The sequence below is a fragment of the Onychostoma macrolepis genome, chromosome 06 (assembly GCF_012432095.1).
Source record: "Onychostoma macrolepis isolate SWU-2019 chromosome 06, ASM1243209v1, whole genome shotgun sequence".
Taxonomy (NCBI): Eukaryota; Metazoa; Chordata; class Actinopteri; order Cypriniformes; family Cyprinidae; genus Onychostoma; species Onychostoma macrolepis.
This window is the reverse complement of record NC_081160.1, coordinates 13,332,226-13,350,303: the sequence shown is the minus strand read 5'-3', so window position 1 is coordinate 13,350,303 and position 18,078 is coordinate 13,332,226. Positions and strand designations below refer to the sequence as shown.

General features: G+C 38.9%; 1 protein-coding gene across 3 annotated transcripts in view; it reads right to left on the bottom strand.

Moving 5' to 3' along the window:
- The window catches only part of LOC131542021 (endonuclease V-like), a 158,611-nt gene that overhangs the window by 31,696 nt on the left and 108,837 nt on the right, over nucleotides 1-18,078 (bottom strand). For 2 of the 3 annotated variants that reach the window (XM_058778251.1, XM_058778248.1), the window contains 3 exons: nucleotides 17,452-17,491; nucleotides 17,240-17,352; nucleotides 1,574-1,642 (listed from right to left, as the gene is read on the bottom strand). In XM_058778251.1, the coding sequence (XP_058634234.1) occupies nucleotides 1,574-1,642; nucleotides 17,240-17,352; nucleotides 17,452-17,491 (222 nt within the window). The remainder of the gene's footprint in view (nucleotides 1-1,573; nucleotides 1,643-17,239; nucleotides 17,353-17,451; nucleotides 17,492-18,078) is intronic. The other variant, XM_058778249.1, reaches the window with a different exon arrangement.

The window sequence follows — 18,078 nt, the reverse complement described above, 5'->3', positions numbered from 1 at the left end:
CACAAGGCTGGAAAGGGCTACGGGAAATTGCCAAGCAGCTTGGTGAAAAAGGTCCACTGTTGGAGCAATCATTAGAAAATGGAAGAAGCTAAACATGACTGTCAATCTCCCTCGGACTGGGGCTCCATGCAAGATCTCACCTCGTGGGGTCTCAATGATCCTAAGAAAGGTGAGAAATCAGCCCAGAACTACACGGGAGGAGCTGGTCAATGACCTGAAAAGAGCTGGGACCACCGTTTCCAAGGTTACTGTTGGTAATACACTAAGACGTCATGGTTTGAAATCATGCATGGCACGGAAGGTTCCCCTGCTTAAACCAGCACATGTCCAGGCCCGACTTAAGTTTGCCAATGACCATTTGGATGATCCAGAGGAGTCATGGGAGAAAGTCATGTGGTCTGATGAGACCAAAATAGAACTTTTTGGTCATAATTCCACTAAACGTGTTTGGAGGAAGAAGAAGGATGAGTACCATCCCAAGAACACCATCCCTACTGTGAAGCATGGGGGTGGTAGCATCATGCTTTGGGGGTGTTTTTCTGCACATGGGACAGGGCGACTGCAATGTATTAAGGAGAGGATGACCGGGGCCATGTATTGCGAGATTTTGGGGAACAACCTCCTTCCCTCAGTTAGAGCATTGAAGATGGGTCGAGGCTGGGTCTTCCAACATGACAATGACCCGAAGCACACAGCCAGGATAACCAAGGAGTGGCTCTGTAAGAAGCATATCAAGGTTCTGGCGTGGCCTAGCCAGTCTCCAGACCTAAACCCAATAGAGAATCTTTGGAGGGAGCTCAAACTCCGTGTTTCTCAGCGACAGGCCAGAAACCTGACCGATCTAGAGAAGATCTGTGTGGAGGAGTGCCCTCCTGCAGTGTGTGCAAACCTGGTGAAAAACTACAGGAAACGTTCGACCTCTGTAATTGCAAACAAAGGCTACTGTACCAAATATTAACATTGATTTTCTCAGGTGTTCAAATACTTATTTGCAGCTGTATCATACAAATAAATAGTTAAAAAATCATACATTGTGATTTCTGGATTTTTTTTTTTAGATCATGTCTCTCACAGTGGACATGCACCTACGATGACAATTTCAGACCCCTCCATGATTTCTAAGTGAGAGAACTTGCAAAATAGCAGGGTGTTCAAATACTTATTTTCCTCACTGTATATATATATATATATATATATATGCAATAAAAGTGAATGGTGACTAAAGTGACTGTCAGCCAATAACATTTCCTTTTGTTGTCCAATGAAGAAGTCTTTCTTCAGGTTTGGAGCAACATGGTTGTCAAAATTGCCACTTGCTATGAAAACTTGTTTTGGATTGGCTTCTAAGGCATCATAATGTCATATCTAATGGAATAGAACAAATTCAAGATCGGTAACAAAGCAAATATTTAAAATTTCTTACTTCTCTGTAAAAGCAAAATCATAAAGGTTCTTATATAGGACAGGGATCATCTGAAAATGCTCCTCCTTTAATTTTTTATCAGTTGTAGCTAATCTAATTAGTTAGTTGGTTGTAGCTAATTAGTTTTTTAGCTTCTCTCCCCTGACTCACCTTCCCTAGAACTCTCCCCGAGGCTGTAGCCAGTGAAAAACTATCCCCACTCTTCTGTAGAGCATTGATCTGTGTGTGTGTGAGAGAGAGAGAGAGACAGAGAGAGAGAGAGGGAGATATATTGAGTTCATGAGTTATAAGGAAGCTCATGACGAGCAATCTGTTTGGAGCACTGTCCTTCTGTGAAGGTGAGAGACCTTTTGATGAGTGGGTCAATCTGTCCCCACTGGACTGAACTTCAGACTCCCTCTGCTGTGCAATCTGAAAAGCTGAATACTAGCTTAAACATACAGACAGGTTGTTTACATTCTGTTGTCTTGCTGAGACAGTACTAGACATTTTAAAATAAACCTTTGAAATATACAATATGGGTACAGCTGCAGAGAAAATCCTCAGTAAGGTTGAATCAGCATTGTCCGTTAGGACTTCATAATTAATCAAAATAAAATGGAAATTAGCAATATGACAATGTGACTATCAAATTGTAAAATTTAACTTTAAATAAATATATGGTCTGATGCCCTGGGTGCTTCAGAGTAAAGCGTGTATAGCATTCATCTTCACATGCACAGTCCATAATTAGAGTGTTTTAACTGTCTCCGAGTGGCTCAGTTCATGGTACATTCTGCTTTACACAACTTTACACAAACTTTACACAAACTTAAGGGAAGTTGTGTGGGAAGTCGTGTGGAAAGTCATGGTCTAATGGTTAGAGAGTTGGACTCGTAACCCAAAGGTTGTGAGTTCAAGTCTCAGGTCTGGCAGGGATTATAGGTGGGGGGAGTGAATGTGCCCTTGAGCAAGGCACCAAACCCCCAACTGCTCCCTGGGAGCTGCAGTATAAAAATAGCTGCCCACTGCTCTGGGTGTGTTCTCACTGCTGTGTAGGTGCACTTTGGATGGGTTAAAAGAGCACAAATTCAGATTATGGGTCACCATACTTGGCCACATGTCAAGTCACTTTCTCCATTCTGTCACAGAAGTAGTTTTGGTTCCTTCCCGCTGTCGCCTCTGGCTTGCTCAGTTGGGGACACTTAATTTCTAGTGATTATCGCCGATTTGATTGCACAGATACTATTTAAACTAAACTGAGCTAGACAGTGACATCTCTGAATTCAATAATGAAATGCCTTTAACTGAAAACTGAGTGTTTAATCTTATCATTATACATTACTGACACTCTGTCCTCCAGTTTGATACTGTTAAGTGCTTTGACACAATCTGTATTGTTAAAAGCGCTATATAAATAAAGGTGACTTGACTTGACTTAAATTATGTGCATTTGGCTCATTACATGCATTTAGGAAAGTAAGGTTCGCTTTTATTTTCTGCATAATTTGCAACACTTTTATGGACAGAAAATTTGTAATGAGATGCATTTATATGCTGTCAACATTATATGTAACATGTTGTCAATACAGAAAGGAAAGGAAAGGAAAGGAAAGGAAAGGAAAGGAAAGGAGCTAGCTTAAACATATAGACAGGTTGCGAGGGCCAACACAAATTAATGATAAATAATAATGACTTTTTAAATTGACTATAATAATAATAATTGACTATTATTAAAACTGCAAGCAGCGATGAAAGGGCCCTCACACCTTGGGCCAATGCTACCTGATTGCCTTAGGAAAACCGTAAATGGAGGGCAATATGCATTTAAGTCAAGTCAAGTCAAGTCACCTTTATTTATATAGCGCTTTTAACAATACAGATTGTGTCAAAGCACTTAACAGTATCAAATTGGAGGACAGAGTGTCAGTAATGTATAATGATAAGATTAAACACTCAATTTTCAATTTTCAGTTAAAGGCATTTCATTATTGAATTCAGAGATGTCATTGTCTAGCTCAGTTTAGTTTAAATATTATCTGTGCAATCAAATCGGCGATAATCGCTAGAAATTAAGTGTCCCCAACTGAGCAAGCCAGAGGCGACAGCGGCAAGGAACCAAAACTCCCTCTGTGACAGAATGGAGAAAAAAAAACCTTGGGAGAAACCAGGCTCAGTCTACACTGATATTCTATGTCAAAACAAGCTCCTTCTCTACTGATTATGTTTTTTTCTTCTTGAATCCATGGAAAGAAGTAGAAACACTTAAATAAAACACGTAAATATCAGGTATGATTTACTTGTTTCACTTGTTGAACAGAATCTGTTGCAGGAATGACTCAAAGTCTGTTCACATCTCTGTAGTTAGATCAGTGTGCACAATAATGTGTCTTTGACCTTCATTATGTATGTTTTGATTATACTGTGTTGTAAATAAAATACAAATAATTTAAAAAAACCTTTTTTTCAATCTCCTCACGTTCTCTCTTACCTGCCTCACAGTCATAGTCACACTGATGGGCCATTAGGGGCCCATAGGGGAGGGCCCTTTGTCTCTCAGGTGAGACTCACTTAATATTCATGGCCATTGCCACTCCCTCGCACATAGACCCTCGATGACAAAACATGTCTTGAAAATTTTAAATCAATATATTGTTTTCTGTGAATGAGTAAGCAGAATGATTTTCACATAATTCTGAAGTAAATATTCTAGCCTACAAGACTGATTACTCAAAAGTCTTGTTCAGGACTATTTAGTGTGGGTTTTATGGCCTTATTTCAGCTACATTTTTTTCCCCAAAACTTACAAACCACGCATAATATTTTTTTTCTAAAAAATGCAAACATGTACATCCATCTTGGTCACATATTATTGTAGCACAGTTTGTGCTGAATACAAAAAAAATTACATGTTGGTCAATAGTATGTTTTAAGTAGCTGAAATAAGCACAAATATCAGGGCATGTCAAAACATCTCAAGGGCCCCAAAATGACCTCGGACCCCAGAGGGTTAACCCTTTTTTTAAAAAATGTAGCTGAAATAAGGCCATAAAACCCACACTAAATAGTCCTGAACAAAACTTTTGAGTAATCAGTCTTGTAGGCTAGAATATTTACTTCAGAATTATGTGAAAATCATTCTGCTTACTCATTCACAGAAAACAATATATTGATTTAAAATTTTCAAGACATGTTTTGTCATCGAGGGTCTATATGCGAGGGAGTTAAGCTTGACAGTACCCTCCCTGACCATAACATGCCTCAAAAATATGAATAAAAAGTATGATACCACTAACCATTTTCTGCACCACTATTAAAAAGACCTGAATGAGTGGAGATTAAATTATGGGCGTAGAATGGTTAGTGTGAAAAGATTCTAACAATTTTGGTGAACCACCACTTTAGAAACTCTGGGGGACTGAAATATTACAGAATCCCAGGAATGACCCAGAAATTAACCTTCCTATTGTTATTTGACTCCTTTAAGTTTTTTTTTTTTTTTTTTTAAACCTTTGTAATGCAATTTTTCTAACTTTATTAAACGTATGTCATCTTTTGTGCCAAAAAAATGTTGATATATAAACTTTTATCAAAAAAATTTAACTACACAATAAATTCAATTAAAATAATAAGACATAACAATAACAACCAGGAAGAATAAGTTTCCAGTCAAATGAAATCAGCATCAACAATTCATTTTTGCATGGCACAGAAGAGCACAAATGTGGCATTAAGGAATATTTACAGAATTTAAGAAATTTTTGACAAGACTCAGAGGTGGCATTAATGCATCTCATAATAACAATGTTATGAGACTAATGTTTTAAATATATAAATTTCGATGAATTAAATGACTCAATTTATACTTTAAAAATGAAACGGAAACTGCCAGTAGGTGGCATTAAGTCACTGTTCGTTACAATGAATGACAACAACTGCGGTCTGCCTTCACGGTCTGTGCTGTGAGGAGCGCAGCGATAGAGGAGTATTTCTATTGGCTGCAGTCTGCAGGTATTAAATGACAAAAGACGCCATTGTGCAGCGAACCATAAACACAGCGCTACGTTTATATGCAGAACTGGGATCGCTTTCGTAGTCTTTTGAATGGATAAAATATAGAAATCACTTTCATTTCCAAATAAACCTAACCAGTTGGAAATGAAACGCCGTCCCCCCTCGAAATTCACTCCCCGGACTCCATCCCCCTGAATATGATGGAGTTTGTTTTTGGATGAAGCTAGGAGAATTTTTCTTGAAACCCTCCCAAACAACATGTGGTGATGTAGGTGCTGTTTGACTATTTATTTTTTAAGGTTTTCTGACCCCGAGACTCAACTATTTTCTGCAATTCTCCAACTGTGGTCCTTGGAGAGTCTTTAGCCACTCAAACTGTCCTTCTCACCGTGCATATCACGATATAGATAGACGACCTCTTCCAGGCAGTTTTGTAAAATTTTATGTTGATTGGAAATTCTTAATTATTGCCCTAATGGTGGAAATGGGAATTATCACTGCTCTAGCTCTTTTCTTAAAGCCACTTCACTAATTTGTGAAGCTCAATTATCTTTTGCTGCACATCAGAAATATATTCTTTGTTTTTTCTCGTTGTGATGGATGATTAAGGGAATTTGGGCTTTGTTTTCCTTCCTATTTATATTTCTGTGAAACAGGAAGCCTTGGCTGGATAATTTCATGTGCACAATCACCCTGGAGTGTTAAAAATTGTGAATATGAATGGGAATATACTTCAGAGATAGTTTACTCATAAGAATTTCTAGGGGTGCCAATAATTGTGTCCAATGTGTATTTGAGAAAAAACATTTATTTCATAATGATATTTCCCCCCATTTTAAATTCTTATTGTCCAATGAAAGGTTAGATTTTTGTGAATTTTTTAAATAAAAGATTAACAATGCAGATTAATTTTCACAGCCTTCTTTGATTATATTTACCAAGAGTGCCGATATGTTTGGCCATGACTGTATGTGTATATATATATATATATATATATATATATATACATACATACATACAATATATATATATATATATATATACAGACCATATATACATATACCGTATTGACCCGAATATAAGGCGATGTTTTTTTCTTGGAAATGCATCTGAAAAAATTCGGTCGTCTTATATTCAGGGTCTAGACTTTGACATGTCAATAATACACCCACAACAATAGGTGGCGCCAAAAACACATAAAACGAGTGTGCCATGAAATATGTAATGTTAATGTGTGTTTTAAAGATCTTGAGTGAAAACAAAAGAAAAAGAAAAGCTTACAGCGGCAGAGTCGTGACTGTCATGTTAGCCTGATGAGACCAAAAAATTTTGGTAGGCTAATATGAGATGGATAGCCTAATTGTTATATAATTCAGATGGGCTACCTGTTATTTTTATGGTATATCAAAAAGTGTATATTTTTCAATGTCATTGTTGGTACATTTTACCAGTATTTACCATACTTTCAAAAAAAATAAAATTAAAATTAAAATAGGAAAAATATGCAATATGAAAATAATTTAAGAAAAAATGTGTTTTGCAGAGAGAGAAAAAAAACAAGATTTGGTTTTCAAAAAGCCATTTTCCAAAAGGTACATCTGGAAAAAGGGGGATCGTCTTATAATCAGGGTCGTCTTATATTCGGGTCAATACGGTATTCATGAAAGGTACAGTACATTTGTTTCCAGGACCCCTGAAAAGCCATCAAATATAGACAATCTTTCACACTGATTAAACATCTAAGCAGCAATACCACTATTACTGAAAAATATCCTGCATTACTGCAACACCACAGGTGTTTTAACTTATTCTTTTCATTAGAGAAAAGCCAAAGAGAGTTTTAAAAACACAACTAAGGTGGATTCGGTTACATGTGTACATACGATTGAATCTTCTAAATTCAATAAGTAAACAGAAGAACATTTGGATGTTATTTCTGGTATCTGGTGAAAGGCATAGCTATATCTCAAAATAATTAACTGTTTATTATTATATCTCTTCTGTTCTTGCCTTCCGCTGTTTCCTTTGATAAAGTAAAAATATTTAGTCTGAACTGAAATTTCACAGGGAAGCCCTGAAACCACTGGCTACTTACATTATGGGTGTATTACATCACTGCTAATCTCATAGGACTGTCTGACTGAAATCAGTTTTGCTGTGAAGAACATTGAGGCTAGAAAATGTCTCCATTGTAGCTTTAATGAGTCCTCTATAAGGCTAAAAATCTGAAAAGCTGAAAATCTGATTGACAAAATAGGCCAACAGCAGCATGATACTTTAATAACAAATTTAAATTCCTCCTCTTGTCATGTAACATTTGCAAACGTAAAATTTATGCACAATTACTGAAATCATCAAATGGTGACAAATAGAGAAATATTCATAATGCTTTTTTGCTGAAAATACAGAAATACATTGTTACTGATTACATACTGCACATTTTACAATGTTTTATATTACTATTTTATGTTTGACAATTTAACAATTATTTTTATTTTTATTTTATTTGACAGGGACAATAGACAGTTAAAAACTATCCCAGAATTAGCAACAGAGCTACATTTCATCTGCTGTCCCTGGGCAGGAGAGTACCAAAACGAATTATATAACAAAAACATCGGTATAATACCATATACAATAACCCCCCCACCACCAACAACATTTAAAAGATAAAAGATAAAGAGTGTAATCCCCCACATAAAAACTACAATCCAAATTTCCACAAGATTTCCCTATAAATACTACAAAACATCACCCTTCAAAAATTTGTAAAAATGTACAACTTCCCCAAGTTATTTAGCCATTCAAGATACAGAAATACTCAATGGCCACACACCTGATTCATCTTTAAGCATATGTTCAATTGTAGCTTAAACTGTGCTTAAAGACTGCACTGTCTAATATTAATTGCTAAATTATTCCAGTGATTAACAGCTCTTACAAAAAAAGCTGAATGACCAAAATCAGTAACTCTAAAATTTGCTGCACAATCACCTCTTGATGAGGCTCTAGTTTGTCTTATATTTTCAAAACAAGAGAAAACTAATTCTTTCAAGGGTGAAGGTGCAAGATTATTAACAATTTTGTACATTAAACAACAATTGTAAAACAAAACAAAATTGTCAAAAGTAAAAAAAAAAAAAAAAAGTACTTATTGATAATTAAAGTGATGATGTCTGTTGGGTTTCTTTTCAAATACTTTTAAAGCACATTTATATAAAGTGAAATTTTCATGCCATGGGACCTTTAAACTATTAAAAAGAAGTCGATCCTGGAGAGATCACGTGACCATTCAACAGCGATGCACGTTTAGTCCTTCGTTCTGCTCACTTTGTCAAATATTATATAATCCTGTCAGTAAATTTCAAACCACTCTCTATTTAAATAATAGAGAAAAAATTCAAAGATTTCACCATCTCCAGAGAGGATCTCGACGGTGCTAGCGCTAACAGTATCAAGCTAGCACTTTAAGAGCAGCAAAGTACTTTGGATTCTGTTGTGGCCTCGACAGTAAAAGATGCGGTAGACTCTGTACTGACCCCAGTGTTGCGTGACTTGCGTGCAGACATACAAGCGACCAACAATTCTGTTAAAGAGCTAAGAGTGGAGCTTGAGGCACTAGCTAGTGCGGCGAAACAGACACGTGACCGGGTCGCTTCCGTTCAAGCAGCTACACGTGAGGATAGGAGGACAGTCATGGACTTAAGAAATCAGCTGGAGCAAGTCACTGAGAAGATGACGGATATTGAGGATAGGAGCAGGAGAAATAACTTGCTACTGGTGCGGTTGCCAGAGGGGGCGGAAGGCTCCGATGCAGCTGGCTTCCTCAGAGCTAATCTTTACAAGTGGATCCCTTCACCGAAAGGCCGTGACATCGAGATTGACCGGGCCCATCACGTGTATGACGGAAGGAAAAACTCAGATCGGCCACGTACTCTCATCTTCCGTGTACTAAAATGGCATGACAAATCGGCGGTCCTGAGGGGTGCTCAGCAGGCATATCCAGTGAAATGTCACGCTACTATTTTTTCCCGACTTTAGTCCAGCCAAAGATACCAAGAGAAAGAGCTTTAATCCAGTCTTGAAGAAGATGATAGCACTTGGTCTCCAGCCCTTCCTCACCTATCCGGCGGTAATTAAACTACGGCACAAGGATGAGCAGATGATGAATGAATGAATGAATGAGGCATTTTATATAGCACTTTCATGTGTATTGCAATACACCCAAAGCGCTTTACAATCATGTGGGGGGGGGTCTCTCCTCAACCACCACCAGTGTGCAGCATCCACTTGGATGATGCGACGGCAGCCACAGAACAACGGCGCCAGTGCGCTCACCACACACCAGCTACAGGTGGAGAGGAGAGAGTGTCGTAGAGCCAATCAAGTGGATGGGGATTATTGGGAAGCCATGATTGACAAGGGCCAGTGGAGGGAATTTGGCCAGGACACCGGGGTTACACCCCTACTCTTTACGATGAGTGTCATGGGATTTTTTTAATGACCACAGAGAGTCAGGACCTCGGTTTAACGTTTCATCTGAAAGACGGTGCTTTTTTACAGTATAGTGTCCCCGTCACTATACTGGGGCGTTAGGACCCACACAGACTACAGGGTGAGCACCCCCTGCCGGCCTCACTAACACCTCTTCCAGCAGCAACCTAGTTTTCCCAGGAGGTCTCCCATCCAGGTACTGACCAGGCTCAGCCCTGCTTAGCTTCCATGGGCAACCGGTCTTGGGCTGCAGGGTGATATGGCTGTGGCCTCAGATGATGTTCGACTCTCCTCAGAAAGCGGAGGACTTAATCAGCTCACTGTCACAGAAGAAGACTTATGCTGCAGCTCTACAAGGCAACGGGAAAACAGTGGCCACCATCTCCGTCTCTTCGGCCCAGCAAGAACTTAAAGGGATGGAGGCGATTCCAGCTGCCCAAGAGAGGATAATAACAAGGTGGACATGGACACTTGTTAAATCTCCTTTTCTTTTTTTCCCCCTCTCTCTCCCTCTCCTCCTGAGATATTGTTCCTATTTATCCGGCACAACTGTCTTTTTACTCGTAAGACAGTTAACAACCTTTTTTTGTTTTTTGGAGGGGTCTAATGGAGAGTAGGTTTAATTTCAATAATTTTTGACTATGTGGGCCTTTTGGGGACATGTCTTGAGTTGAAGTGGACCAGTCACGTATCATCACTATTTTTTGTTGCTCAATCAGACCTACGTTCTCGGTAATGTGTGGTCTGAGTTGTTTCTTGTTTATAGTTGTTTGTTGTTCCTGTTTTTGTGTTGCTTTTATTTTTCAAAACAGACACTCATACTTTTATTTACTTTACCTTATTTCTAAAAGGATTTTTCATCTAGGTGGTTTGGTAATCTAAAATGCACACCAGCGTTTACATGTTACTTACAGAATGGGAGTGCTTTTGCTTTTCTTCATTTACTGAATACAGATTTGGAATTATGAATATTTAATGCATACTCTAAATATTTTATCATAGAATGTGAATTCAAATTTTGTAATAGTACACCTTTATGGCACAATTTTAATTTTGTATGCGGAAATCGTCCATTTGTCCTACCCTCTTGGTCTTCTTTAGGCGTAAACACGTGCGGTGATATATATGATAGCCAGGGGCCTCTGTTCATTTCAGACATTAAGAAAAAAATTTTGTTTACCAGCATCTGCATATTTTGTCTTACTTCAATTACGTTCTGCTCTCAAAGCGTATGGAGATCCTTGGGCATCTCCCATCTCCTCTCATCCTATGCGGGATTGGATTGCACCATCTTCTGGTCGGCCATCTGTTTCCTTAATATATAATATAATTATTGATTGCATTACAAAACCTCTTTCTATTAAATCTATTTTATCTGTTGACTGGGAGAAAGTGTGGACTAACCTCAGCTTAATATCTAAAAACTTGGCACATCATCTTATTCACTTCAAAGTCATTCATAGAGCATACATAACTCCTTACAAAAGACTCAAAATGAAACTACAACCAAATTTTAACTGCCATATATGTAATACTGCATCATCAGGTACTTTAGAGTTCGTACTTGACTAACTGGAGCCCAGGTCAGGAAGCAGACAGACTGGCTAAACCGATCGTCTGCTAGCCTCTTCTAAACTTTTTAGAAACGCGTCACTAAAATGATCTGTAACTCAGTAAATACTCAACACAGAGACATGAGAGTTATATCTATAGAAAGCTTGAAGTGTCTACTTTGAAAGAGGATTTCGCCGCTTGTGTGGAGTGGGTGCTGATACACAACGAGTCAGCTTTCACCATCGGCCCTGTGGAGGATGATATCACCACCGGCCCAACTCCACCACTGCCAGAGACCAGCCAGCCATCACCCCGATCTACGGAGATACTGCCTGAGCCCCCGAAGGCGCCCCCAAAAATCCGCGCTTCCAGAGCGCATCCAAGAATCCGCGCTTCAAGAGCGCCCCCCTGTGCCTGCGCCACGAAGGCGCCCCCAAGAATCCGCGCTTCCAGAGCGCTCCCAAGAATCCGCGCTTTCAGAGCGCATCCAAGAATCCGCGCTTCAAGAGCGCCCCCCTGTGCCTGCGCCACGAAGGCGCCTCCCTACCTCCGCGCTTCCAGAGTGCATCCAAGAGTCCGCGCTTTAAGAGCGCCCTCAAGGGTCTCCGCTGGTTCCGTCCAGCTCAAGTCTTCCTTTGGTCCCTCCCAGCCTCCCTCTCCCGCCTCCTCTCAAGCCAGCCAGTTCTTCGCCTCCATCTCCGCTGATGCCTGTCAGTCTCTCAGCTCACCCTCAGTCAGCGCGTGCCATGCGCTCCACTCCGCCGCCTCGGGACTTCCAGTCTCCAGCTCCGCCCAGAGGTGCGGATCCCCTGTCTCCACTCCCAGCCTCCGAGTCCTCGACTACACCTCGGTCCTCCGACCCATCGGCTCCACCTCGACTCCTAGCTCCCTCGTCTCCACCGTTGCCCATCATCCCACTGGCTCCACCGGGCTCCCTCGTCCCTCCGGCTCCGCCTTGGTCAGTCGTCGCCCATCCGCCACCTCAGGACTCCACTCCTCTGGCTTTGCCTCGTCACTCCATCCCTCCGGCTCCACCTGCGTCCTCAGTCGCACCGGCTCCACCGCGGTCTTCCGGATCCCCACCTCCGCCTCAGTCGCCTGAGCCTTCAGCTCCGCCTTGGCCCTCCGGATCCTCAGTTCTGCCCCGGCTCTCCGTCTGCCCCGTTCCACCTGGGTCTCCTTCTCCAGCAGCGCAGTCTCCGTCAGTCGGCCCCCTGGTGTCGTCGGCCCATTCTCCACCATGGCTCCTCCCACCGTCGACTCCGCCGTGGGCCGCCATCCTGGCTGGCCTCTGGATAACCACCTGGCTTCTCCTGCTTCAGGCTCCTCCCACCCTCCACTCCCCCTTGGACTGACTTTTGGTTTTGCCCCTTTCCCATTGCCTGCCCTCCTCTTGCTCCACGCCCATCTCCAGAACCCCCACCCTCCCTCCTCTGTTGGACTGTTTTCGTTGGCGCGGGGACGCGCCGTTCCGGGAGGGGGCGTTCTGTCACATGTATGACCTAGTTTCTTCTGTTCCCCTATTGGTTAATTAGATCCTCACCTGTTTCTGTTTTCCCCTTGATTACGTTTATTATTTAAAGCCTGTGTTCTCCCTCCATTCCTTGTCTGCTATTTCGTTTGCCATAAGTGTTTTGCTACTCAATGCTCCTGGAATTCTACTGTGGATTATTAATAAAAGACTTTTGTTTTCTCTACTCCTCGTCGTGCGCCTCCTTAGCATACACGACCGTAACACTGCGATGAAGTAATCCCTATGAAACCAACACGATGTTCAATCTTTCCCGTCTGATTCATTATCTCTAATGTGGTCCCGCCCCCGCGCGGCTCACGCCGTTCATATGTAAATAGCCACGTGGTAAGTGCGCGCGTGCAAACGCCCAACACAAACAAAGAGCGGAGATCCTGATCGCGGCTACTGTTCTTTTCTGGAAGAAGACGCGATTTCATCCAGTAGAGGAGAGCAATCTGATGAGTAAGTAATGTTTCTTTTTTGCATTAGTTACCGTGTTATTGTGACATAAACAGTCAGTTGGGGTTTTCCCAAACGACAACATGATGAATGCGACACGTCTAAGAATGTTTAGACCATGTTTATTATTAATACTCTGTTCACAAATATATTTTAATAGCGTGCTAAACAATAATAATTAGTTTCTCAGATATAAAATACCTTTTTTTATAGTACAAAGTACATAGTTTATTGTACAAAGCATGCTTGAGTCTGTGGCTACATAATCATATCATAGACTACTATAAAATCATACAATCATGACTACAGTGTTTGAAATAGTGTAAAACATTTTGAATATGATGGGCAATTCATTGTATTTAAATTTCTTACAGCGCGATGATGTTTTCATGCTCTATATAAAAGAATAAAAGTAATATGAGTGTACACTGTAACATGATGAATGCTACGAGTCTAATAGCCTACTCTGTTCAGAAATAGATTTTAATAACGTGCTAAACAATAATAATTAGTTTCTCAGATATAAGATTTCTTTCTCTTTTTTTATGATAGTACAAAGCATGTGTGAGTCTATGGCTACAAAACATATAGATATATATATATATATATATATATATATATATATATATATATATATATATATATATATAGGTGTTCCTGATATTAACATGATATTAACATGGTTGTTTGTATTTTATTGAATCAGATACCAGCACCAGATGTATCCTGATGTCTCTTCAAACTGTTTTCCTCTGAGAGCGCTGCACCAACATCAGAGGTTCAACTACACTGATATTCTATGTTAAAACAAGCTCCTTTTCTACTGATTATGTTTTTTTCTTCTTGAATCCATGGAAAGAAGTAGAAACACTTAAATAAAACACATAAATATCAGGTATGATTTACTTGTTTCACTTGTTGAACAGAATCTGTTGCAGGAATGACTGAAAGTCTGTTCACATCTCTGTGGTTAGATAAGTGTGCACAATAATGTGTCTTTGACCTTCATTATGTATGTTCTGATTATACTGTGTTGTAAATAAAATACAAATAATTTAAAAAACCCTTTTTTTCAATCTCCTCACATTCTCTCTTACCTGCCTCACAGTCACAGTCACACTGATGGGCCATTAGGGGCCATTAGAGGAGGGCCCTTTGTCTCTCAGGTGAGACTCACTTAATATTCATGGCCATTGCCACTCCCTCGCATATAGACCCTCGATAATAAAACATGTCTTGAAAATTTTAAATCAATATATTGTTTTCTGTGAATGAGTAAGCAGAATGATTTTCACATAATTTTGAAGTAAATATTCTAGCCTACAAGACTGATTACTCAAAAGTCTTATTCACAACTATTTAGTGTGGGTTTTATGGCCTTATTTCAGCTACATTTTTTTTCCCCAAAACTTACTAACCACGCATAATATTTTTTTTTCTAAAAAATGCAAACATGTACATCCATCTTGGTCACATATTGTGCTGAATACAAAAAAAAGTATATGTTTGTCAATAGTATCTTTTAAGTAGCTGAAATAAGCACAAATGTCAGGGCATGTCAAAACATCTCAATGGCCCCAAAATGACCTCGGACCCCAGAGGATTAAAGACCCATCTCTTTAGCCTGGCTTACACATAACACACTAATACGCTTCTATTATTCAAATCCGTTAAAGGATTGTTAGGCTGCATTAATTAGATCAACCGGAACCGGGAACACTCCCCATAACACACGATGTACTCATTACATCGTAAGTAGAATGGCATCTACGCTAATATTTGTCTGTTTCTTTCCTATTCTGTTTCTTAGTCTGTATCCGGTCAGATGGTGGATCAGCACCAAGAGATGATGTCTACAGCCCTGATCGTCAGCGGAGAATAGGACACCCAGATGACCCCCAGAGACATATCCCCAGTGAAAACCTCGATTGAATACAATAAAACAAAAAAAATATAACAAAATAACTAAAATATAATAAAATACCTAACTACATAATACTACTATTGTTAGAAATTGCAACAAAATTAAAATAGAAATATAAACTTTTGAACTGTGGGTTTCGTCTGGTCAGAGGAGAACTGGCCCCCCGACTGAGCCTGGTTTCTCCCAAGGTTTTTTTTTTCTCCATTCTGTCACAGAGGGAGTTTTGGTTCCTTGCCGCTGTCGCCTCTGGCTTGCTCGGTTGGGGACACTTAATTTCTAGCGATTATCGCCGATTTGATTGCACAGATAATATTTAAACTAAACTGAGCTAGACAATGACATCTCTGAATTCAATAATGAAATGCCTTTAACTGAAAATTGAAAATTGAGTGTTTAACCTTATCATTATACATTACTGACACTCTATCCTCTAATTTGATACTGTTAAGTGCTTTGACACAATCTGTATTGTTAAAAGCACTATATAAATAAAGGTGACTTGACTTTTATCTATGGACACATGTAAACCTGGTTTTATCCTCCTTACTACAAACTGATTGCTTTGCTAACCCAGGTTTATGTCTTAATGATGATGCTGGTCTCTGTATAAGCTTAATACAAAAGAGAATGTTGTTTGCTGGTTTTACGGCTGCGAAGACGACAATAATACAGAACTGGTTTACACCGCACATGTGTGGAAAACATATTGGATCCATAGCCTCCTGAAAATAGTGACTTGTGAATGTACAACAGCGCAAATTAATGGGGCCAAGCCCTCTACTATTGATGCTTGGCAGTGTTTTTTTTTCTTTAACATACTTGATTATATAAAGGAATGACTTGTTTTCTTTTTTCTTTTTTCCCTCCCTCGCTCTCTCCCTTTTGACTGGACTCTTTAAAGTATTGATTATATGTCTGTTGGTTTTTTTGTTTGTTTTGTTTTTGTTTTGAATGGATGTTATGATGTTGTGTGTAAAAAAACAATAAAAAGTTGATTACAAAAAAAAGAAGTCGATCCTGTTGTAAATCAGATTTTATAGCTTTTTTTTTTAAAGCAGTATCACGCTTTTTCATAAGCATCCATATCTGTTAATTAATCCACTGTAAATTATTCTTTCTATGCCTATTTCCAACTAGTTTTGTATATTTATTCCTTATGTTTTTTAACTCCTCTATAAAAATTTTATGTGCAGTTTCCAGGTTTTCAGAAGATAAAAGTGATTGCCAATCAATTTGTCCAAGCTTCTTCAAAAGCACTCAAATCCTTTTTTAGTATTCTATATGAATAGTTCTGGTTACTCTGTTTAGTATTATGATACACAAATCTATTCTTATTAAACTTCCTAGAAACAAGTGTTAAGTTGTGATCTGATAATCCAGTTAAAAAATTCAAGTCTTTGTAATTTTGTAATCTGGTTTATTAGTAAAAATAAGATCTTATAAGGTTTGAGAAGTAGCTGTAATTCGTGTAGGGCCCTCAACCAACTGTGTAAAATCTTGTAATTTAATTATTTCCTTCAATTTCAATTATATTATTGTCCAGTGTTATGATATTGTTCAGCATCTTTTTACAGCTAGCATGATTTTGCATTTATTTGAAATACTTAAAATGTGCAGTAAAATAATACATTCATTTAAATCTACTGGTGAAATCAGGCATTATGAGGACTAACAAAAAAATCACTGTAATATACATTATATTCAGAATTATATAGTGGTTTATTATCATCATTAAACATTTCAACTGTAAAAATTTATTTGGTGACAAGCACATGAAAGGATTGCTGGCGCAGCCATGTCTATCTTGCACATTTTAGAAACAAACAGGTTGAAAAGATGGCAGATACAACATTCACTGGCATTCAGATATGACTCTGACCTGCAACTGGTGCTCCTCACTTCTCACCACTCCCTCAACATGCAGAAGGTTCTTGGCCACACCCACACAGGGCAGATCTGACAGAACACCAAGATGACAGGCCAAACCAAACTCTATGATAATCAAAGACAGAGAGAGTCAGAGACAGAGAGGACTGCCTTTTGGGTTCTTGTAAATTATCTGATTTAGTCAGCAGATACTGCATCACTCACCCCGATAGTGGAATAGTCCATTCCCATCCACAAATAGCACCTTCAAAGGAAAAAGAAAAAAACTATTTAAAAGGTGAAATCTTTCTTTAAAAAGTGTTAAAAGGACAGTTACCCTAAAAACATCTCATTCTACAAAACCATGATCCGCACTCACATGAAACAGTCTTTTCTTTTTGTTTTATTCTACATTTATCACCAGTAGGACAAAGACGCAAACGTTTCGGCTCAAAGGCCTTCCTCAGTGTGTTAAACAATACAAATCCTCCACCCACTTTTTAAATCACCAATTTGACGTCATCGTTCATTTACCAGTGTTCATTCATTAAAAGCTTACGTACTCCTTTTCAATATACAACAACTTGCATTTAAATACCACACCCATTATCATAACCACCATTGCATTACAATATACCTCTTATTTGAACATAAATTACCTCAGAATTAATTTATCACTCTTGTATACAAACAGTTAAAATAAACCATCAGCAGTCTTTACTTTTAACAATGTAAAATTAAATTATTAAAATCATCAGACATGCATCGCCATTAATAATCACTTATTTTCACACTGAATGCTTGAGATCTACTCCACAAAATATTACATATTGATTTGACCAATTATAATTC